The 24956-nt window shown below is 39.8% G+C and overlaps 1 protein-coding gene across 1 annotated transcript in view; it reads right to left on the minus strand.

Annotated features, from left to right (window-relative positions):
- HPSE2 (heparanase 2 (inactive)) overlaps window positions 1-24956 on the minus strand; it is an 841690-nt gene that overhangs the window by 816084 nt on the left and 650 nt on the right. The window contains exon 2 of the mRNA XM_074382736.1: window positions 18114-18254. Within this exon, the coding sequence (XP_074238837.1) occupies window positions 18114-18160 (47 nt within the window). The 5' untranslated portion in view covers window positions 18161-18254. The remainder of the gene's footprint in view (window positions 1-18113; window positions 18255-24956) is intronic.

Genomic DNA, 24956 nt, shown 5'->3' on the forward strand with positions numbered 1-24956 from the left:
CTAAAATATTTGCTAGTGTTTATAGACACTTTCATTAGGTTGATTGAAGCTTTCCCTCCAAGGACAGTGAAGGCACTAATAGTGCCCAAATTTTTACTTAAAGGGATCATCCCAAGGTTTGGATTACTAAAACTCTGCAGAGTGATAATGGACCCTCCTTCACAGCTAACATGGCCCAGCAGATTTCCTAAGCCTTATATATTAACTATCAACTTCACTCCTCCTGGGGACCTCAATCCTCAGGTAAGGCAGAAAAAGCTCATATTTTTAAAAGGACATTAGCAAAGCTCTGTCAGAGATCTCAGAGGTCTGGGTTTCTCTCCTACCAATAGCCCTTTTATGTGTAAGGATGGCTCCAAAGGGAAATTTAAAACTTTGTCTATTTGAATTGACTTATGAGAGACCCTTTTAAACTTCAGACCTCCTGCTTGATTAAGAGACACATAGAATGAGCACCTATATTATTAACTTAGGCCAGGTTCCAAAGGCCCTCCAAGCATATGGAAATAAAATATTGCCCTGTCCACCAAGGGAAATAATTAACCTCCCTATTCAACCAGGAAACTTAGTCTTGCTAAAAACTTGGAAAGAAGGATCCTCTGAAGATCATTTACAATCAGAATGGAAGAATCTCTATCAGGTGTTATGGAGTACCTACACTACTGTTAAACTTCAGGAAATAATTAGTTGTATTCTCCTGTAACATGATTTTTCATTCCACTTTCCCTTCTGCATTTAATCTGAGGGTATTATACTTTCATATTTGAAGAGCTATCAATCATATCATAATTATCTTATACAAAAGTATGACAAACTTAATATTTTAACTTTTCTGACCATAGGCTCCAAATATTTTAAAAAGTTTTCCGAGTTATATTGTCATGACAATTATTAGTAGCACCCAATTGAGCAAAATAACATAAACATCATAAAATGCATATAGATATTGAACATAAAAATTGTATTGGCAATGTGTAGGCATACCTCATTTTATTGGGCTTCACTTTATTGCACTTTGCAGATACTGTGTTTTTTACAAACTGAAGGTTTGTGGCAATCCTACAATAAATGTGCCATTTTTTCAACAATGTGCTCACTTCATGTTTCTATGTCACTTTTTGGTAATAATTGTTAATATTTCAAACTTTTTCATGATTATTATGTTTGTTATGGTGATCTGTAATCAGTAATCTCTGATATCACTATTTTAATTGTTTGGGGGTTCCATGCCCATATAAGATGACAAACTTAATCGATAAATGTGTGTGTTCTCACTGCGCCTCTGACTGGGCATTCCCCTTTCTCTCTCCCTCATCTCAGGCCTCCTATTCCCTGAAAGATGACAATAATGAAATCAAGTCTATTAATAACCCTACAATGGCCTCTAAGTGTTCAAATGAAAGAAAGAGTAACACATCTTTCACTTTGAATCAAAAGCCAGAAATAATCAAGCTTAGTGAGGAAGGTATGTCAAAAGCTGAGACAGGCTGAAAGCTAGACCTCTTGTGCCAAAGTTAGCCAAGTTATCAATACAAAGAAAAAGTTACTGAAGGAAATTAAAAGTGCTACTCAAATGATAAGAAACTGAAATAGCCTTATTGCTGATATGGAGAAAATCTGTGGTCTGGATAGAAGATCAAACCAGTCTCAGCATTCCCTTAAGCCAGGTGTCCCCAAACTATGGCCCGCAGGCTGCATGCGGCTCCCTGAGGCCATTTATCCGGCCCCCCGCCACACTTCAGGAAGGGGCACCTCTTTCACTGGTGGTCAGTGAGAGGAGCACAGTATGTGGCGGCCCTCCAACGGTCTGAGGGACAGTGAACTGGCCCCCTGTGTAAAAAGTTTGGGGATGCCTGCCTTAAGCCAAAGCCTAATTCAGAGCAAGGCCCTAACTCTCTTCAATTCTATGAAGGCTGAGACAAGTGAGGAAGCTGCCCAAGAAAAGCTGGGGCTAGTAAAGGCTGGTTCATGAGGTTTAAGGAAAAAAGCCATCTTCACAACATAAAATTACAAAGTGAAGCAGCACGTGCTAAATGTAGAAGCCTCGCCAGTTATCCAGAAGATCAAGCTAAAATAATTGATGAAGGTTGGCTACACTAATCAACAGATTTCCAGTGTAGACCAAACATTCTTCTCTTGGAAGCAGCTGTCACCTAGAACTTTCATAGCTAAGAGAAGTCAATGCCTGCCCTAAAAGCTTCGAAAGATAGGCTGGCTCTCTTGTTAAGGGGTAATACAGCTGGTGTCTTTAGGCTGAAGCCAGTGCTCGTTTACCATTCCAAAAATCCTAGGGCCCTTAAGAATACTAACTCTACTTTGCCTATGTTGTATAAATGATGTTTCATTTTGTTATCGCAAAGCCTGGATGACAGCACGTCTGTTTATAGCAAGGTTTACTGAATATGTTAAACCCATTGTTGAGACCTACTGCTCGGAAAAAAATAGATTCCTTTCAAAATATTACTGCTCATTGATAATGTAGCTGGTTACCCAAGAGCTCTGATGGAGATATACAAGGAGATTAATGTTGTTCTCATATCTGCCAACACATCATCCATTCTGCAGCCCATGGATAAAGAAATAATTTCTAATTTTGAATTATCATTTAAGAAATATATTTCATATGGCTATGACTGCGATTCATCCAGCAGGTCTGGGCAAAGTCAATTGGAAAGCTTCTGCAAATGATTTATTATTCTAGATGTAAACCTCAAGTTGAATTGCAATCTCTAATACTGGACACGGGGCCAGGAGGGAGGTGATTAGATCATGGAGGTGGGTTTCTCATGAATGGCTCAGAACCATCTCCTTGATGCTGTTCTCATGATTGTCAGTGAGTTCTCATGAGATCTGGTCATTTAAAAGTGTGTGGCACCCCTTCTTGCCCCTGCTCTCACCATGTGGCAATCCTGTTCCCGCTTCACCTTCTGTCATGATTGTAAGCTTTCTGACACCTCTCCAGAAGCTGAGCAGATGCCAGTATCATGCTTCTTGTAAAGCCATCAAAACTGTGCAGACTTTAAATCAGGTAAACCTCGTTTCCTTATAAATTACCCAGTCTGGCCGACAGATCCAAAATGGCTGATTAGGAGCAGCTCAGGATTGCAGCTCCCAGCAAAAGCGTGGAGGCCACTGCAGGTGATCTCCAGGCAAGCAGGGCCTGGAGTGGATCTCAGTAGTCCTATAGCAGAGGGGCCTGAATATTAGAAGGAAAACTAAGAAACAGAAAGAAATAACTTCATCATCAACAAACGATGTATACTCAGAGACCCAATCTGAAAGCCAACAACTACAAAGATGACAGGTGGATAAATCCACAAAGATGGCAATAAACCAGCTCAAACCAGAACACCTCTCCTCCTCCAAGGGATTACAACTCCTCACCAGCAAGGGAACAAGACTAGATGGAGAATGAGTGTGATGAATTGACAGAAACAGGCTTCAGAAGGTGGGTAATAAGAAGCTTCACTGAGCTAAAAGAACATGTTCTAACCCAATGCAAAGAAACTAAGAACCTTGAAACAAGATTTGATGAAATACTAATGAGAATAAACAACACAGAGAGGAATATAAGAGAATTGATGGAGCTGAAAAACACAACATGAGAACTCCACAAAGCATACATAAGTTTCAACAGCCGAATTGACCAAGCAGAAGAAAGGATATCAGAGGTCAAAGATCAACTCAATGAAATAAAATGAGAAGGCAAGATTAGAGAAAAAAGGATAAAAAGGAATGAACAAAGTATCCAAGGAATATGGGACTATGTGAAAAGACCTAATCTACATTTGATAGGTGTACCTGAATGTGACAGAGAGAATGAATCCAAGCTGGAAAATACTCTTCAGGATATTATCCAGGAAAACTTCCCCAACCTAGCAAGGCAGGACAATATTCAAGTCCAGAAAATACAGAGAACACCACAAAGATATTCCTCAAGAAGAGCAACCCCAGGGCACATAATCGTCAGATTCACCAGGGTTGAAATGAGGAGAAAATGCTAAGAGCAGCCAGAGAGAAGCCCATCAGACTCACAGCAGATCTCTCTGCAGAAACCCTACAAGCCAGAAGAGAGTGGGGGCCAATATTCAACATCCTTAAAGAAAAGAACTTTCAACCCAGAATTTCATATCCAGCCAAACTAAGCTTCATAAGTGAAGGAGAAATAAAATCCTTTACGAACAAGCAAGTACTCAGAGATTTCATCATCACCAGGCCAGCTTTACAAGAGCTCCTGAAAGCAGCACTAAACATAAGAGGGAAAACCAGTACCAGCCACTCCAAAAGCATACCAAATGGTAAAGAGCATTGATACAATGAAGAAACTGCATCAACTAATGGGCAAAACAGCCAGCTAGCATCAAAATGGCAAGATCAAATTCACACATAACAATATTAACTCTAAATGTAAATGGGCTAAATGCCCCAATCAAAAGACACGAACTGGCAAATTGGATAAAAAGACAAAACCCATCAGTGTGCTGTATCCAGGAAACCTATCTCACATGCAAGGATACACAACAGCTCAAAATAAAGGGATGGAGGAATATCTACCAAGCAAATGGAGAGCAAAAAAAAAAGCAGGAGTTGCAATTCTCATCTCTGATCAAATAGACTTTAAACCAATGGATCAAAAGAGACAAAGAAGGACATTACATAATGGTAAAAGGACCAATGCAACAAGAAGAGCTAACAATCCTAAATATATATACACCTAATACGGGAGCACCCAGATACAGCACCAAGATACATAAAGCAAGTTCCTAATGACTTACAAAGAGACTTAGACTCCCACATAATAATAGTGGGAGACTTTAACACCCCATTGTCAATATTAGACAGATCAACAAGACAGAAAATTAACGAGGATATCCAGGATTTGAACTCAAGCCTGGACCAAGCAAACCTAATAGACATTTACAAAACTCTCCACCCCAAATCCACAGAATATACATTCTTCTCAGCACCACATCACACCTACTGTAAAACTGACCACATAATTGGAAGTAAATCACTCCTCAGCAAATGCAAAAGAGCAGAAATCATAAAAAACAGTCTCTCAGACCACAGTGCAATCAAGTTAGAACTCAGAAACTAACTCAGAACCGCACAGCTTCATGGAAACTGAACAACTGGCTCTTGAATGTTGACTGGATAAACAATGAAACGAAGGCAGAAATAAAGCTGTTCTTCAAAACCAGTAAGAATGAAGACACAATGTACCAGAATCTCTGGGACACATTTAAAGCAGTGTCTAGAGGAAAATATATAGCAATAAATGCCCATATGAGAAGCAAGGAAAGATATAAAATCAACACCCTATCATCAAAATTGAAAGAGCTAGAGGAGCAAGATGAAAAAAGCTCAAAACCTAGCAGAATACAAGTACTAACTAAGATCAGAGCAAAACTGAAGGAGATAGAGACACAAAAAACCCTTCAAAAAAGCAATAAATCCAGGAGCTGTTTTTGCAAAAAGATCAACAAAATAGACAGACCACTAGCCAGATTCGTAAAAAAGAAAAGAGAGCATAATCAAATAGATGCAATAAAAAACGATAAAGGGGTTATCACCACAGATTCCACAGAAATACAAACTATCATCAGAGATTATTACAAACAACTCTATGCACATAAACTAGTAAACCTGGAAGAAATGGATGAATTCCTGGACACTTTCATCCTCCCAAGTCTAACCCAGGAAGAAGTCGAACCCTAAATAGACCAATAACAAGAGCTGAAGTTGAGGCAATTAATAGCCTACAACCAAAAAAAAGCCCAGGTCCAGATGGGTTCACAGCCAAATTCTACCAGACATACAAAGAGGAGCTGGTACCATTCCTTCTGAAACTATTCCAAACAATCCAAAAAGAGAGAATCCTTCCCAAATCATTTTATGAGACCAACATCATCCTGATACCAAAACCCGGCAGAGACTCAGCAAGAAAAGAAAACTTCAGGCCAATGTCCACAATGAATATAAATGCAAAAATCTTCAATAAAATACTGGCAAACCGATTGCGAGAGCACATCAAAAAGCTTATCCACCGTGATCAAGTAGGCTTCACCCCGGGAAAGCGTACTTGCAAGGCTAGTTCAACATATGCAACTCTATAAACGTAATTCACCACATAAACAGAACCAAAGACAAAAACCACATGATTATCTCAATCGATGCAGAGAAGACCTTAGACAAAATTCAACAATCCTTTATGCTAAAAACCCTCAATAAACTAAGTATTGATGAAACATATCTCAAAATAATAAAAGCTATTTATGACAAACCAACAGCCAATATCATACTAAATGGGCAAAAACTGGAAGCATTCCCTTTGAAATCTGGCACTAGACAAAGATGCCCTCTCTCACCACTCCTATTCAATATAGTATTGGAAGTTCTAGCCAGAGCAATCAGGCAAGAAAAAGAAATAAAGAATATTCAAATAGGGAAGGAGGAAGTCAAACGGTCTCTATTTGCAGATGACATGATTGTATATTTAGAAGACCCCATCGTCTCAGCCCAAACTCTCCTGTAACCAATAAGCAACCTCAGCAAAGTCTCAGGATACAAAATCAATGTGCAAAAATCACAAGCATTCCTATACACCAATAACAGACTTAAAGAGGGCCAAATCAAGAATGAACTGCCATTCATAATTGCTACAAAGAGAATAAAATACCTAGGAATAGAACTGACAAAGGATGTAAAGAACCTCTTCAAGGAGAACTACAAACCAGTGCTCAACGAAATAAGAGAGGACACAAACAGATGAAGAAACATTCCATGCTCATGGTTAGGAAGAATCAATATTGTGAAAATGGCCATACTGCCCAAAGTAATTTATAGATTCAATGCTATCCCCATCAAGCTACCAATGACCTTCTTCACAGAACTGGAAAAAAAAACACCTTAAACTTCATATGGAACCAAAAGAGAGCCCACGTAGCCAAGTCAATTCTAAGCAAAAAGAACAAAACTGGAGGCATAACACTACCGGACTTCAAACTATACTACAAAGCTACAGTAATCAAAACAGCATGGTACTGGTACCAAAACAGAGATATAGACCAATGAAACAGAACAGAGGCCTCGAAGGCAACACCACACCTCTACAACCATCTGATCTTTGACAAACCTCACAAAAACAAGAAATGGAGAAAGGATTCCCTGTTTAACAAATGGTGTTAGGAAAACTGGCTAGCCATGTGCAGAAAGCAGAAATTGGATTGCTTCCTGACACCTTACACTAAAATTAACTCCAGATGGATTAAAGACTTAAACATAAAACCTAACACCAGAAAAACCATAGAAGACAATATATGCAAAACCATTCAGGACATAGGCATAGGCAAGTACTTCATGACTAAAACACCAAGAGCTTTGTCAACAAAAGCCAAAATAGACAAATGGGACCTAATCAAATTCCACAGCTTCTGCACAGTGAAAGAAACAGTCATTAGAGTGAATCGGCAACTAACAGAATGGGAAAAAATTTTTGCGATCTACCCATCTGAAAAAGGGCTGATATCCAGAATCTACAAAGAACTAAAACAGATTTACAAGAAAAATACAAACAAGCCCATTCAAAAGTGGGTGAAGGATATGAACAGATACTTTTCAAAAGAAGACACACATGAGGCCAACAAACATATGAAAAAATGCTCATCATCACTGGTCATTAGAGAAAAGCAAATCAAAACCACATTGAGATATCATCTCACGCCAGTCAGAATGGCGATCATTAAAAAATCCGGAGACAACAGATGCTGAAGAGGATGTGGAGAAATAGGAACACTTTTACACTGTTGGTAAAAGTGCAAATTAGTTCAACCATTGTGGAAGACAGTGTGGCGATTCCTCGAGGACCTAGAAATAGAAATTCCATTTGCCCCAACAATCCCATTGCTGGGTATATATCCAAAGGATTATAAATCGTTCTACTATAAGGACACATGCACATGAATGTCCACTGCAGCACTGTTTACAATAGCAAAGGCTGGGAACCAACCCAAATGTCCATCCATGATAGACTGGACAGGGAAAATGTGGCACATAATGCACCATGGAATACTATTCAGCCATAAAAAATGAGTTTCTGTCCTTTGTAGGGACATGGATGAACCTGGAAACCATCATTCACAACAAACTGACACAAGAACAGAAAATCAAACAACGCATGTTCTCACTAATAGGTGGGTATTGAGCAATAAGAACACATGGACACAAGGAGGGAAGCATCACATACCCTGGTCTGTCGGGGGGGAAACAGGGGAGGGACAGTGAGGGGTGGGGAGTTCAGGAGAGATAGCATGGGGAGAAATGCCAGATATAGGTAATGGGGAGGAAGGCAACACATCACACTGCCATGTGTGTACCTATGCAACAATCTTGCATGTTCTTCACATGTACCCCAAAACCTAAAATGCAATTTAAAAAAATCCCATGCCAATAAAAAAAAATAATAATAAATGAGATCTTGGCAGGGTGCCGCCAGCATCTACTACAACTATTCCACCTCAACACTCTCCACAACACTGCTACAGAACTAAAGAGAATCATTCCTGAGGTTGAAATGTGAGGTTTGTGAAGCAGATACATCTAGAAGAAAAAGGGAGAATGCAGTAACTCAGATCAGACCAGGGGAAAGTATGCTGTGACAAAAAATTGTTAGTGCCCTGAAGACATGGAGAGCTGCAGGCTGATGGGCTTTGATCATGACAGTGTTGGGTATGCTCTGACAGTCCCACTAGGCTCATGTAGGCAGGGCTCATCTATGACACTGGGTGATTTTAATGCTCCTGAACAGCAACTGGATTCTGCTAATTGCCTCACTGATGATGATGGGGAAAAGGATCAAAAGGTGAATAATTTACCATCTGCCATGAATGCTTTTGCCAGCTTTATGAATGAAAAGTTCATTGGATTTTGTGGTTGGTTTTGGTATTTTTCAGGTCCTGTTATTGTTGACCTTTCTTTCTACAGAGTTTAAAACCAGAGACTTTATTACTAAACTGATAAGTGACCACATACCAAAATAAATAAATAAATAAAACAAAAACCCACTTATAACCCACAAGTTGCATTTTGAAAGAATCAATAAGGCATTTGAATTGCTCCAAGATGGACATTTGTGACTATTTGTGCCTGAGTGGTGTGTGTGTGTAAGAAGAATTTATGTGAGAGATCTTATAATGTGACTCTTACATAAAATTTTATGAAAAATGAGAGGGCTCAGATTAGTTAATCGAGCTAAAACTGACCAGTTGTGGGAAATGGTTTAGAGAATAGCAAAAAAAAAAAAAAAAAAAAAAGGCCGGGCACGGTGGCTCACTCCTGTAATCCCAGCACTTTGGGAGGCTGAGGCGGGTGGATCACGAGGTCAAGAGATCGAGACCATCCTGGTCAATATGGTGAAACCCCGTCTCTACTAAAAATACAAAAAATTAGCTGAGCATGGTGGCACGTGCCTGTAATCCCAGCTACTCAGGAGGTTGAGGCAGGAGAATTGCCTGAACCCAGGATGCGGAGGTTGCAGTGAGCCGAGATCGCGCCATTGCACTCCAGCCTGGGTAACAAGAGCGAAACTCCATCTCAAAAAAAAAAAAAAAGAACTTTGAGTCAGTTGTGAGGTGACTTCAGCCTTTTGCCCATGTTGCTGTCCTCATATATAAAATGGAGATAGTGACACCACATCCTTTGAGAGACTCCTGTGAAGATCAAATGTAAAAATAAAAAGACCAATGAAAGAAAAAAAATTTACCCAGTCTGAGGTATTGCTTTCTAGCAATGCAAGAGCAGACTAATACAAGATGCCGTTAAGAGCATTTGTGAATCAAGGGTGAACTACATATCCACATAAACAGGAATTTAGAAGCTGATTTCAATGCTTATGAATGACTTTGAGAGGTTCCAAAATTCAGTGGAGATTCCCACCACTGAAGATATGGGAATAGCAAGAGAACTGGAATTAGAAGTGAAGCCTGAAGATGTAACTGAACTGCTGCAATCTCATTATAAAATTTGAATGGATAAAGAGTTGCTTCTATCGGATGAGCAAAGAAAGCTATTTCTTGAGATGAAATCTATTCCTGGTAAAGATGCTGTGAATATTATTGAAGTGAAAACAAAGGATTTAGAATATTCCATAAACTTAGTTATAAAGCAGCAGCAGGGTTTGAGAGGATTGACCGTAATTTTTTTTTTCTTTTTTTGAGACAGCATCTCATTCTGTCACCAGGCTGGAGTACAGCAACCTCCACCTCCCGGGTTCGAGCAGTTCTCCTACCTCAGCCTCCCAAGTAGCTAGGACTGCAGACGTGCACCACCACACCCAGCTAATTTTGTACTTTTAGTAGAGACAGGGCTTCATCATGTTGGCCAGGATGGTCTCCATCTCTTGACCTCATGATCCACCCACCTCAGCCTCCCAACATGCTGGGATTACAGGCATGAGTCACCACGCCCAGCTGACTGACTCCAATTTTTAAAGGAGTTCTACTGTAGGTAAGATGATATCAAATAACATCACATGCTACAGAGAAATCTTTCTGAGTCAATGGAAGCAAAATTTATTGTCATGCTATTTTAAGAAATTTTCACAGCCACCCCAACCTTCAGCAGCCACCACCCTGATCAGTCAGCAATCATCAACATCAGGGCAAGACTCTCTGCCAGCAAAAAAGATTATGACTTGCTGAAGGCTCAGATGAGCTTTAGCATTTTTCAGCATTAAAGTTTTGTTTTGGGTTTTGGTTTGTTTTTTGAGACAAGGTTTGTCTCTGCAACCCAGGCTGGAGTACAGTGGCACCATCTCAGCTTACTGCAACCTCTGCCTCCTGACCTCAAGCCATCCTCCCACCTCAGTCTCCTGAGTAGTTGGGACTACAGACATAGGCCACAACCAGCTAATTTTTGTAGAAACAGGGTTTCATCATATTGCCCAGGCTGGTCTCGAACTCATGAGCTCAGGCGATCTTCCCACCTCAGCCTCCCACAGTGCTGGAATTACAGGCATAAGCCACTGCGCCTGGCCTAAATATTTTTAAATTAAGGTATGTACACTTTTTTCGAAGACACAATGCTATTACACACTTAATAGACTAAACAATATAGTGTAAGCATAACTTTCATATGCACTGGGAAACCAAAAACTACTCAAGGTGTTAGTCTGGAACAAAATCCATGATATCTCTAAGTTATGCCTGTATCTCTTAATGAGATGAACATGACTTTTATTTTACAAATCTATGCACTTATAATAGTCAATGTACAAAATCAATCCTTTTTTATTTTTAAATATAAGCTCTGAGAAAGCTTGTTTGTATAAATAACAATGTCACAAAATCCTTTGATCTCCTCAGAATTATATGCCAAATATCCCATGGTGATCTATGATTTAAAATTACGTTTAATTATCTATTGGTTAATAGCTACATTAGGTCTTTCTTCAATTTTATTGAAAGAAAGAAACCACCTAAACTGAAAAATATTTATTGCTCAAAGATTCGAGTCAATCACTTCAGGACCAGCACCAACTTTCCTTCCATGCACTTTAAGAAGAGTAGGAATGGATGAGAAGTATACAAAGAACACTAATTTTATTTAAGTATAGTTATCAATATATTTTTTTAAAACTAGGGACATAGTATTAAATATGCTTTCATGTTAATGCATTAAGTAAAAGATCGCACAGCAAGTCAAATACCTCATAATTTCACAGTGGTGAGCAAAAACATTTCTACATGCCACAAGGTGAGTGACATTTCCAAGGTACAGGTACTGTTAACACTCCCGTGGCTTCTTTTGGTGACAGTCACAGGAACTGCTAATATTATCGTGCTTTGTGATTGTTTTCATACTTGAAGAAGATGCTAACATTTACTCAGATATTAGACAAAACGAAAATGTTCTTTTCTTCCCACCCTCGTTCACAGACGACCAGAATTCTAGGGTTAAAAATTCCTGGTTTAATAATGAAAGGACGAATGGAGTGATGATGAAGAGAAGCAATCAGGGGAGAGGTGAAAAGGGAGAGGAAAAGGGAAGACAGACAGGAAGTGTGGATAGGATGAAGACAAGCAAGAAGGAAATCTATCTCCGTCTCTGGGCTTGCAGATTCACAGGCAGTGTGTGGTGATTTCTGTGGTGATTTTATGTTAACATTTTATAACAACTAGGTTTTTCGGTTGATTCCTACCCACTCATCTCTTCCTCAGTTCCATAAATAGGGTCACCCGGCTGCAGAACTGCAAGTCCCAATCCAACCAGGATTTTCAGCCGTCTTCCCGAACGGCATCTTCACAGACACGCCCCAAATCTTGTGCCCTTAATTAACAAGGAGTTCATATTTTCTTGGGATATTCCCTCCCCATTAGTTCCTCTAGGAGTCCTCAAAGAGGGGGGTGCTCACCTCTTTTCTCTGCCGCCACCTGTTGCTCTCATACCCTCAGCTCTGGGTTCCTCCGCGCCAGGTCCCTCCGCTCAACGTCCCTCCACTCCGTGTCCCTCAGCTCCGAATCCCTCAAGCTCCAAGTCCCTCAGGTCTGGGTCCCTCAGGTCTGAGTTCCTCAGCTCCGGGTCCCTCGCTCAGGTCCCTCAGCTCTGAGTTCCTTAGCTCTGGTCCGGGTCCCTCAGCTCCGAGAGAGTTTCTCAGCTCTGAGAGAGCCCTCAGCTCCGAGAGAGTTCCTCAGCTCCGAGAGAGTTCCTCAGCTCCGAGAGAGTTCCTCAGCTCCGAGTTCCTCAGCTCCGGTCCAGGTTCCGCAGGTCCGGGTTCCCCCGGTCCGGGTTCCTCAGCCCCGAGTTCGTCAGCTTTGAGTTCATCAGCTCCGAGAACCTCAGTTCCGGGTCCCTCCGTTCCGGGTCCCTCCACTCAACGTTCCTCAGCTCTCAGTTCCTCCGCTCCAACTTCCTCAGCTCCGGGCCTCTCAGCTCCAGGTCCCTCCGCCCAGGGGCAGGTACCTGCAGCTCCGCGCTGTGATCAGCCTCCTCTGTCCACCAACCCGGGGGCGTTTTCGGAAAATAATCCTCTGGCTCCTTCTTTGGAAGTAGAGCCTTCCCGCCCCTCTGACATTAATCATCGGTTTTCTTGGACTCTCCGCGGTCTGCCTCTCAGAGGGCACAGGCTCCCGCCAGGCACCGGTTGACTGCTCTCGACGCCATTCCGCTGGGGCTCAGGTCAGTTCTTGTGCGCGTGGGGACCTTTTCCGCTCAGGTCGGCTCCAGAGACCACCCTTCTTCCGCGGGCTCCGTCAGCTCGAGTCCGCTGTTCTCGGGCCTTCAAGCCACGGAATATCAGGGCAGAGGTGAAACACGTGCTGAAGGGTCGCTGCACAGTCATGGCCTGTGAGGAAGCTCTCAGACTTTCAGTGACCCTTGAAGCGCTCCTTCGAGGCTATGAGGGGGCTCCGCGATGGCGAGTCTGGCTGACGGCGAGCAGCAGGCCCCGGGCTCACACTGGGACTGTGTGGCCGCAGCCTCTCACCTGCAGTCTCAACCCCACTCGGCCAAAATACTAATTCGCCAGCGGAGAAGGGCCATTGAGGGGAAAGCCCTCGGAGCAAAACAGCATCGGATTCCATTTGTCCCAGAGTATCTTCCCCCGCCCCGTCAAAGCCAAACAGGAAAATAACTGCTTTATTCCTTTCCCAACCCCAGCCTGACCTTTTTTTGGCACACTGTCGCCCCTGCTGGAGTGCAAAGGCGCGATCTCGGCTCACTGCAACCTCCACCTTCCGGGTTCACTCGATTCTCCTGCCTCAGCCTCCAGAGTAGCTAGGATTACAGGCGCCCCCTACCACACTTTGCTAATTTTTCGTATTATTTAGTAGAGAAGGGGTTTTCACTATGCTGGCCAGACTGCTCTTGAACACCTGACCCCGGAATCTGCCCACCTCGGCCTCCCAAAGTGCTGGGATTACAGGCGTAATTATTTCATAATTATTTCATTATTTCATAATATGAAATAACCTTATTATGTTATATGTAATTATTATATTTGTATATTATATATTTTAAAATATATAATTATTTAATATAATTTTATATAATTATATATTTTAAAATATATAATTATTTAATATAATTTTATATAATTATATATTTATGTTTTGTATATTATATAATTTAATAATTTATCTATTATATTTATAATTTTATATATTTATATAATTATAAATAATTGTGAAGGACTTTGGTAGGCCATGTTAAGGGGTTTATAATGTACCCTAAGAACAATAGAGCACCATTGGAAGGTTTTAAGCAGGGGATTAACATAATTAGATTTATATTGTATAAAGATTGCTCTCTGCATTGTAAAGAATGGAGGAGAGAAACAAGACTGGAGTCAGAAAAAATAGGCTTGAAAAAGACAAGGCCACCGTGAGTGAACCAATGAAATCCCTTATAGATATGTTTTCATTTCTACTAATAAAACAGTGAAGGCTGTTAATGTTAACATTCACCTACATGAATAATAGCAGTGTGTCCAAATAATTTCAATATATCATCCCTTGCTTGCCAAAAACTTACCAGTTTTGACAAGATGATTGGAAATTTGTTTTCCTTCATTGAAGATAATCTGCAAACTAAGAAGATGTTGTCCCTATTGAGTCCTCCATCCAAATAGGTCTTTCTGATTTTATAACACAGGGTTGTCTTTGACTCCCATTATCCTGGGTCCCACAGGTTCACAGAGACAGAGTCACTTGTTTACTCAATACAGAAAGGCTTTCAGTACACTTTAGTTAGTCTGTTTTGCCTAGCTAAACAGGTATTTCTCAATCCTCTAACCAGAATACAGGATTATAGGTCTTGTTTCAGTTCATGATACATAAGTTCATGACAAGGCACATGCCCTCTACTCTTCTTACACCAGCCCAATTCCCTGCCTCTTAATAGGCCAGAAAACAACTCCTTGCTTTACTTCCTCTTAGCTTCCTTTGCCTCTCCCAAGACTGTATCACAAAAAGCTCAAATCTTGTTCTTCCATATGTTTTCTCTCCTGTTTTTTTCCCTTTTCCTCTTCTAAACTGTCTCTTTCCCTCATTACTCCCAAAAGAAATGACTCAAGATAACACATTCTCAACTATGGAGGCAAATTCTTATTTACCAGAATTTCTCACAGGAAAAAAGATAATAGTGCATAACTATCCAAGTAATTGGTCCATTGCCTGTTCTCTAGACCCTGGGAAAGTCATACTGCTGAGATGCAAATCCTGGCTCAACCACTTGCTGTGTGACCTTAGGCAAGTTATACTCAGCCTCTTTTCATTTCACTTTCCCCGTCTGTAAGGTAGAGATAATGATCCTATCTCATAGGATTACTGTGAGGGTTAAGTGATTTGATACATATTAAATACTGAACAGGGTCAGGAACTCAATAAGTGTTGGCTATTACTGTATGCTAGGCACTGGGAATATAGCAATGAGTGATATAGAAAAGATCCTTGCTCTCCTGGACTTCATATTCTAATGAGGGGGAAGACAATACAAGTAAATAAGGATAACTACAGAGTGTGATAATGTTATAAAGAGAACAGTGGAGTGAGGATGAAGACTTTAGATAAGATGGTCATGGACAGAGGAAAGATGAGAAGGAATCAACAATGCAAGGAGCTGGAGAAATAAACAGCAAATGCAAAGACCATAAGGATGGAAAGAGCTTGGAGACTTCTTGAAGAGGCCAGTGTGGCTGATGATTGGTGAGCTCAGGGGAGGGTGAAGCTAAAGCCAACATTTAGGTGAAGGCCAAATTCAGCAGAATCATGTGTATCCTGTTAAGAGGCTGGGTTTATTTTAAATGTCATGAGAAGACACTGAAGGGTATTAAGCAGGTAAATAATATCAGGCTATGTTTTAAGAAGACCCTTTCTACATCTCTGTGAAATGCATTGTCCCAAGCAACCTGCTCAGCTAACAAAATTTTAGTATGGCTCAGGAACTTAAAGTTCATGAAAATTCATCTCCAAAGTCCCTCCTATTCTAAACAATCAGTGGTTCTATGCTGAGATTGAAGAGACCTTCGATTTCTCAGCAACACAATGTACTTAACAGAGCTTTATTATTTCTTTTTCCCTTTGTGCCATTAGTTTTAAATGGTTGAGTCATATCAAATAAATGCTTTTAATTGTTCTTGTTTCTTGCCTCCAAATTCCCAAATGCTAATCAACAATTTTCTGCTAATGAAGTGTCCAAAACTGAAAACAGCATCCCAGGTGCTATCTCACTAGGGCCAAACAGAAAGAGCTATTATCTCCCTGCTTTATGACAAGAGACCAATGTCATATTTTTCTCACGGTATTATACAACAGACATGTATCTAATTTGCCATTTAGCATCACCCTAGGGCCTCTTACAGCTATTACTATTTTCCAGGTGTTGCCCGCCTCATGAAAAAATTTCTTTTCAATTATTTTTCCCCGGATGCTTCTGCTTGAAATCTTTCCAAGTTGAGTGTCATTCCCTCTGCCATATTGTTAATGTTTTATATAATTTATTTGGCTTTCCTGGTGTTTGCAGCATGTCTTCTTTTAGGGTCATCTGAAATTTTCATTAACATGTTTGTGAACAGGATGTAGCCAGAAGGGAAGTGCTGAGGGACTCATCTTCTGTTCCTTTATTAGTTAGGTATTGGTTCTAGAAATGTAGAAGGAGCCCATTCATCAAAAGTAGAATTTGTCTCTACTTTTTTCTTACACACACACACATACACACACACACACACACACACACACACAGAGTCCTTGACATGAACAAACTCTCTATATCAGGGATCCCTAACATGAGGATCACAGATACGATGGCACACTGGGGTTCCCATGCACCCCTGTGATTGTATCCACAATATGTTTACATTGTTGTGTCCTTGAGTAGATGTGCAGTTTTCTAGGGCAAAGGCCAGTAGATTTCATTAGAATCTTATGGCGGGGGTTGGGGGAGGCATGGCTGGGCATGATGGCTCATACCTGTAATCTCAGAACTTTGGGAGGCCAAGGCAGGTGGATCACTTGAAGTCAGGACTTTGAGACCAGCCTGGCCAACATGGCAAAACCTATGTCTACTAAAAATACAAAAAAATTAGCTGGGCATGGTGGCACACACCTGTAATTCCAGCTATTCAAGAGGCTGAGGCAGGAGAATCACTTGAACTCAGAGGCAGAGGTTGTAGTAAACTGAGATGGCATCACTGCACTCCAGCCTCAATGACAGAGTGAGACTGTCTCACGAACATAAAAAAGAATCTCATGGGATTGTGTAAACTGCAAAAAGGCTAAGAACCATTGTTTTATATCATTGTTTCTCAAAGACTGAGCCAACAGTCAGCTCTATTTGAATCACATGGGATGCTTAGTAAAATGCAGATTCTTGGGTCCTATTCTAGACATACAAAATGGAAATGGAGATAGGAATGTCAATTATTTTTGACTAGGATAACTATGTTAATTGTACAAAATTTAAAAGGTCAAAAAAGTCTCCTATCCCTGTTTCCTAGCTATTGGTTTCTTTTCAGAGAAGCAACCACTGTTACCAGTTTTCTGTGTATTTTTTTTAACTTGAAAAAAAAACAAAAGAACAAAGAAAAAAACTCCCCAGGTGATTTATATTATGTTTATGCACAATAAAATTTGAGAACAATTCTCTATAAAGAAAAACAATGAATGTTTAACTGTGCTAAAGGCTGTCTCAATCAGAGACCTTGTTCCCCTACCCAGCTAAGATCCTGATTATCCTGACACACAATGCTCAAAGCCAATTACATATATACAACATTCCATTGTTTCATCTCCTCTTGGTAAAGAAAATATCTTCAATCTTTCTTCTGTTTCATTAGAATTTACCACCTCTGCTTCTAGCTCTCTGTGACCTAGACTGATACCCCACCCTGATTCAGGTGTTGAATAAACTGGTAACAAAAGTAGGATTGAACTTCTGACTGCCCCAGTGCTGGGATTACTCATTTCCTCTAGAAAATCTTCTTAACCTCTTTGGTAAAACAAAAAACCTCTCTAGCCTAGGCAGCTTCTCTTATTAACTTATAGAAACAGCTTATCTCAGAAATTCGGTACACAAAATTAAGCATTTCCTGTGGGCATTAACAAGTCTAGATTGCCTTGTACCTGCTCTGCTGGCAGGTGTAGAAGCAGCCAGCTCTACGCCGTGGCATGGAAGCTGTATCCCTCAGCTTCTGTCTGAGTTGGGTCCAGAGATTCACAGACAGTAAAGCATAGGTTCATGTTTTCTGTAAAATGTGGAATGGCCTATAAAAGAGAACAGATGTATTTTAAATGCCAGTTCAAAATTTTAGCCCCCAATTTTACACCTGAAAGGTTAATAAATATATGAAGAGAGGCATAAGGTTACTAGGAATTAAAGACATTCAAAGTTAAAGAATGAGATAACACTTCATGTCCATCAGCTTAGCCAAATTGGAAAGAGAACAATACCAAATGTAGGCTATAATGTAGGAAAATAGAAAACCTTTGGAGCTACTGGTGGAAAACCAATTCTGAGTGAGTCCATATACTGTGGCCCAACAGTCCCATAGCAGCTACATCCTAAAGGAATTGCTTCACAGATCCAGTAGGATCATGGTCAAGGATTTCACTGTGGCTCTATTTGTAATTGTGGTAAGTAACCTACGTGTCCATCCCAAAGGAATGGATAAAAATAATGTTCTGGTTATCTACTATGGAACACCATGCAGCATTTAGAATATTGAACCACGTATATATTCAGCAACATAAAAAGATCTTACACAAAGACTGTTATGTGAAAATGTAAGAAACAGGACAAGTTCTATAGTGCATTTTATGAAAATTAAAAACACAAATGCAGGCAGAAAGTAGATTAATAGTTGCTGGAGGCTTGGGGCAGAGAATGGAGAGAAACTGTGAGTGGGTACAGGATTTATGTTAGGCGTGATGAAAATATTCTGGAAATAGATTGTGGTGATTGTTGAACAACTTTGTGAGTATTCTTTTCTTAAAAAAATCACTGAATTATACCCTTTAGAGGGGTCAGTTTGGCTGAGTACAGTGGCTCAAACCTGTAATCCCAGAATTTTGGGAGGCCAAAGTAGAACAATCACTTGAGCCCAGAGGTTTGAGACCAGCCTAGGTAACATGAGAGACTCCCTCTCTATGAATGTTGTTTTTTTTTTATTTTTAACAAAATTAGCTGGACATGGTGGTATGCACTTGTAGTCCCAGCTACTCAAGAAGATCAGTTGAGGCCAGGAGGTCAAGAGGGCAGTGAGCTATGATCATGCCACTGCACTCCAGGTTAGGTGACAGAACAAGACCATGTCTCTAAAAAACATAAAAATAAAAATAATAGGGGAATTTTATGGTGTGTAAATTATATCTCAATAAAAGAAAAGCACACACAAACCAATACTAAGTATTTTACAAGCATATATACATACTTAAGGATATATCAGTCAATATTGGAGTGGCTATCTAAAGGGGGAAGGGATGAGATTGGGGATTAGAATGGGGTAAAGGAGGCTTTTTATAGCCAATGATGCTAGTGCACCATCAAGTGTCAACTGAGGAAGACTCAATCCTCTATGCCTGTAATAAAACCAACAACAACAACTGAGGGTGGAAGGAGGGAAGAAAAAAAGAAAAGCATATTATAGTATAATGAGGGAAAATGTGCTGTAATGAAGAATTTAAAAAATTAGAATACTACAATGGTAAGAACATCATAAGTGCAACTGGCTGGGCACAGTGGCTCACACCTGTAATCCCAGCACGTTGGGAGGCTGAGGCAGGCAGATCACTTGAGGTCGGAAGATCAAGACCAGCCTGACCAGCATGGTAAAACCCTGTCTCTACTAAAATACAAAAAAAAAAAAAATTAGCCAGGCATGTGGTGCACACCTTTAATCCCAGCTTCTCAGGAGGCTGAGGCATGAGAATCTCTGGAACCTGGGAAGCAGAGGTTGAAGTGAGCCGAGATCTCACCCACTTTACTCCAGCCTGGATGACAGGGTAAGACTCTGTCTCAAAAAAAAAAAAAAAAACATTGTAAGTGCAGCTATGTAAAACGATGTATCTAAATGAACTAAAGTACAACAAATAGTTATAATGTAGTGTTGTGTAAAATTTTGTACTGGCAGTGCCTTGGCCATCCATTGCATAAGCTTAGACACCAATGTACTTAATTTTTCTGTAGCTGAGCCTCCTCAGGCAAAATGGAAATGATAATAATAACACCTACTTCCAAAGGTTCTTATGAGAATTAATTAAATTAATTTACGCATAATACATAGTAAGCCTTCTGTAAAAGTTACCTCGTATTATTGTTTTCCTAACTTTTGAAACTGTAAACTCTGGACTCAAACTATGTGTCCCATTGAACTCTGCTAGCCATTGATCATGTGAATTTCACGAAGTCACCCAGTCTGAGCCGCAATTTTAACATCTATTGTGAGAATTAAAACGGATAATGTAGTTGCCACATGCAAGCACTCAGTAAATGCTAACAGGCTGGGCACGGTGGCTCACACCTGTAATTCCAGCACTTTGGGAGGCCGAGGTGGGCATATCACCTGAGGTCAGGAGTTTAGGACCAGCCTGGCCAACACGGCAAAACTTTATCTCTACTAAAACTACAAAAATTAGCTGGGAGTAGTGGCATGCTTCTGCAATCCCAGCTACTCAGGAAGCTGAGGCACAAAAATCGCTTGAACCCAGGAGGTGAAGGTTGCAGTAAGTGGAGATCATGCCACTGCACTCCAGTCTGGGTGACAGAGAAAGACTCTGCCTAAAAAAAAAAAAAAAAAAAAAAAAAAACAGATTATATTATTAGGAATATTACTAACATGCTATCATAGTTTTAAAGTACAAAAAAGGAATAGAAGATACAAAATTTAATAATTTTATGTTCTTTCTAATCTATAAATTCTTCTATTTTTATAACATCTAATTTTTGTGGCTAGAGTTCCCAGACTCCCTTCTCTAGATAATGGGTCCCATACATCCTCTGGACACTTTGAACAGCTCCTTTATGGGAGTAATTAATTAATTAGGTAGGTAGGCAATTTCTGGTTTGTTTCTGTCTTCCTCAGGAGAATCTAAGCTCCAAGATGACAAAGAAGGTGTCAGATATGCTCAATATCTAGCACAAGGCCTGGCATTTTATTAATTAACAAATATTTATGGAATGGATGAATAAGAAAGGAAATAAAAGCATTTTAACATGTACATTCCGAAATAGCATAGTCATGATATTAGAGGTATTATTTCCTCCATCTCTCTCAGAAGTGAGGAAGCGTCCATCTTGTAAGCTAAGAAGACAGTAAACATTCAGATTCTGGGGAGCTATTTTTGGCAGCTCTTCCTTAGGAGAATCACACTGCCTGAACCTGTCCCCAGGAATCCTTTCAGTTACAGCAGTGCTCTGGAAAGCCAGTACTTTTCCAGAACTTCTTGTTCAGTAAAAGGAAAAGTACTTAGTCTCTCTAGATTATCTTCACCCAGTGTACATTAACCCTTACTCACTGACTCATGAAAAGGTAGGGAGCTTAAAACTTTCATTTCACAAATGAGGAAATGAGCCTAGAAAAATGAATTGATTTTCCTAGCTTAACACTTGTTAATAATAGAGCTGGTGCATTCGGGAATATGTTCATTCTTACAGTTCTCTCTTTCTCTCTCTCTCTATATATATATATATAATACATATAAAATATATTTGATTTATTTAAATCACATTTATGAAAGATTTTTTATTACATTGGCGGAAAAGCTCTTGATGTGTTAAGTAACATGAGCTGACTAGAATTACATATATAATACATATTCAATTATAAAATATATAACTATATGGAGAGCACATATAGTTATATATATATGTGTGTATATGTGTATATATTTCTCAGTTACTCATCTATGTAGAAAATGTAAAAAGGAGTATAAAAATGTTAACAGTGTTTATCCCTTGTTGGTAGCTCATAGTATATTTTTATTTATGTTTTTCTGTAGTTAATATGTATATAATACTTTACAATCAGAAATTTCAGCTTCTTAATTCCTGCTCTAATATTTTTTAAAGGTTTTATTTTGTTCAGCTCCACCAGGTGAAGGGCGCATCAACCTAGGGTCCAAAGAAGTTCTACCAGTCATTTAACCTAATCTATAAAATGGGTACAACCATGCCTACTTCCCAGGGTTCTTGTGTATATGGAATAACAAATATGAAATTCCTTCATAACTATAAAGCTTGATAAAGATGTTAAGTGATATTGTAATGATGATAATGGTCTGTGACCTATAAGAGATGGGAAAATCCTTAGGATAACAGTTATCTTTGCGCTGAGGAGTTTAGGTTGGGAAGGGAATGAAGTCTACTGCCAGGAGAGAAGAAGAGCTATCTTGCGCTTAAGAAAAACAATCAGCTGGGTGAGGTGGCTCATGCCTGTAATCCCAGCACTTTGGGAGGCCAAGGCGGGCAGATCACCCAAGGTCAGGAGTTAAAAACCAGCCTGGCCAACATGGTGAAATCCCATCCCTACTAAAAATACAAAAAATTGCTGGGCATGGTGGCATGCACCTGTAATTCCAGCTATGTGGGAGGCTGAAACAGGGGAATTGAAATTGCTTGAACCCAGGAGGCAGAGGTGCAGTGAGCCAAGATTGCACCACTGCACTCCAGCTCGGACAACAAAGCAAAACTCTGTCTCGAGGAAAAAAAAAGAAAAGAAAAACAATCATATGGTTGACCCCAGTTCTCTCCTTCTCCTATACTTCCAATAAATGCCTCAATATTTCCTCTAAAGATTAAACCTCCTTTCTGTCCCTTAAGTAGCCCATGCAAGAAGCAGCTTATAGTGGACAGGATCTAGTGTGTTTTGAGAGAATAGCATATCACAAATGCCATGGAAAATGAGATTTCACACATAGGGATGATTTTTTACATTAATCAGAGGTGGCAAGGTTAGTATGTAAAATTATTGTTTCTTTTTAATTTATTAATTATTTTTAGAGACAGGGTTTTATGCTGTTGCCCAGGCAGGACTGCAGCGATGCAATCATAGCTCACTTCAGCTTCGAATTCCTGGGCTCAAGTGATCCTCTTCCCTCAGCCTCCAAAGTAGATGAAACTACAGACATGTGTCACCATGCCTGGCTAATGTTTTTAATTTTTAATTTTTAATTTTTTAGAGACAGGGTCTCCCTATATTGCTCTGGCTGGTCTCTAACTCCTGGCCTGAAGAGATCCTCCCACTTCAGCCTGCCAAGTAGCTGGGTTTACTACATTTTAAAATGTAATACAGACTTATGATAAATTTACCCAAGAGAAATAAAAATTTATGTTCTCACAAAAACCTTCACACAAACATTTATAGCCACTTTTATTAATAATAACTAAAATAATAGCTAAAAACTGGAAATAAATATTCTTTATTGAATGAATAAAGAAACTGTGACACATCCATATAATGGAGTGCTACTCATCCATACAAAAGGATGAGCTACTGAAAATCACAACATATGTGAATCTTAAATGCATTATGCAAACTTAGCAAAGGAAGGGAGACCCAAAAAGGCCACAAACTGTATTCTCCATTTATATGATAGTCCAGAAAAGAAAACTATAGGGGAGAACAGATCAGTAGTTCCCGGAGGATAAGAGGAAGGGAGGGGTTGACTACAATAGGACAGTAAGAGAATTTTTGGGGGTGATGGAATTACTTTTGATTGTGATGGTTACATGTATATGCATTTGTCAAAATTCATAGAACAGTACACCAAAAAGGAAATTTTACTATATAAAGTTTAAAAATAAATGCATAAAAATAATATAGTCCCAGGGTAAATTCAAACAATACAAGGAATTTAAAGAAAGTTTCCCTCCCAGGTCTTTGTGATAATAGATCTGTATTTTGATTGCAGTGCTGGTCACATACATCCATACACGTGATAAAATTATAGAGAACTAAACACATTACACCAATATCAACTTCCTGCTTTTGATATTGTACTATAATTAAGATGTAACCAGCCAGGCATGGTGGCTCATGACTGTAATCCCAGTACTTTGGGAGGTCAAGACAGGCAGATCACCTGAGGTAAGGAGTTCGAGACCAGCCTGGCCAATATGGTGAAACCCAGTCTTTTCTTAAAAAAAAAAAAAAAAATACAAAAAATAGCTAGGCATGGTGGCAGGTGCCTGTAATCCCAGCTACTGGGGAGGATAAGGCAGGAGAATCGGTTGAACCTTGGAGGCAAAGGTTGCAGTAAGCCAAGATTGCACCATTGCACTTCAGTAACTCCAAATCAAAAAAAAAAAAAAAAAGATGTAACCAGCCAGTCACAGTGGCTCATGCTTGTAATCCTAGCACTTTGAGAGGCTGAAGCAGATAGATTATTTGAGGTCATGAGTTTGAGACCAGGTTGGCCAATATGGCCTACCCCACCAGCAGCTGGGATTACAGGCACCCACCACCATGCCTGGCTATTTTTTGTATTTTTTTTTTTTTTTTTTTTTTTTTTTTTTTTTTTTTTTAGTAAAGACTGCGTTTCACCATGTTGGCCAAGCTGATCTCGAACATGGTGAGACCCCCATCTCTACTAAAAATGCAAAAATTAGCTGGGTGTGATGGTGCACACCTGTAATCCCAGCTACTCAGGAGGCTGACGTAGAAAAATCGCTTGAACCTGGGAGGCAGAGGTTGCAGTGAGCCAAGACTGTGCCACTGCACTCCAGCCTGAGTGACAAAGCAAGACTCCGTCTCAAGATAGATAGATAAATCAATCAATCAATCAATCAATCTCAGATAAATGTGTGTGCACAAATTTATACATAAATACCTGTAACACAAATGTTAGCATATTATACTTGCTGTTCTGCACCTTGCTTTTTTCCTATAATTACTCTGGATATTTTTTCCATATCACATATACAATGGATCCACCTCCTTATTTTTTTCTTGCTGCATGGTATTCCATTGC

The sequence above is a fragment of the Saimiri boliviensis genome, chromosome 12 (assembly GCF_048565385.1).
Source record: "Saimiri boliviensis isolate mSaiBol1 chromosome 12, mSaiBol1.pri, whole genome shotgun sequence".
Classification (NCBI taxonomy): Eukaryota; Metazoa; Chordata; class Mammalia; order Primates; family Cebidae; genus Saimiri; species Saimiri boliviensis.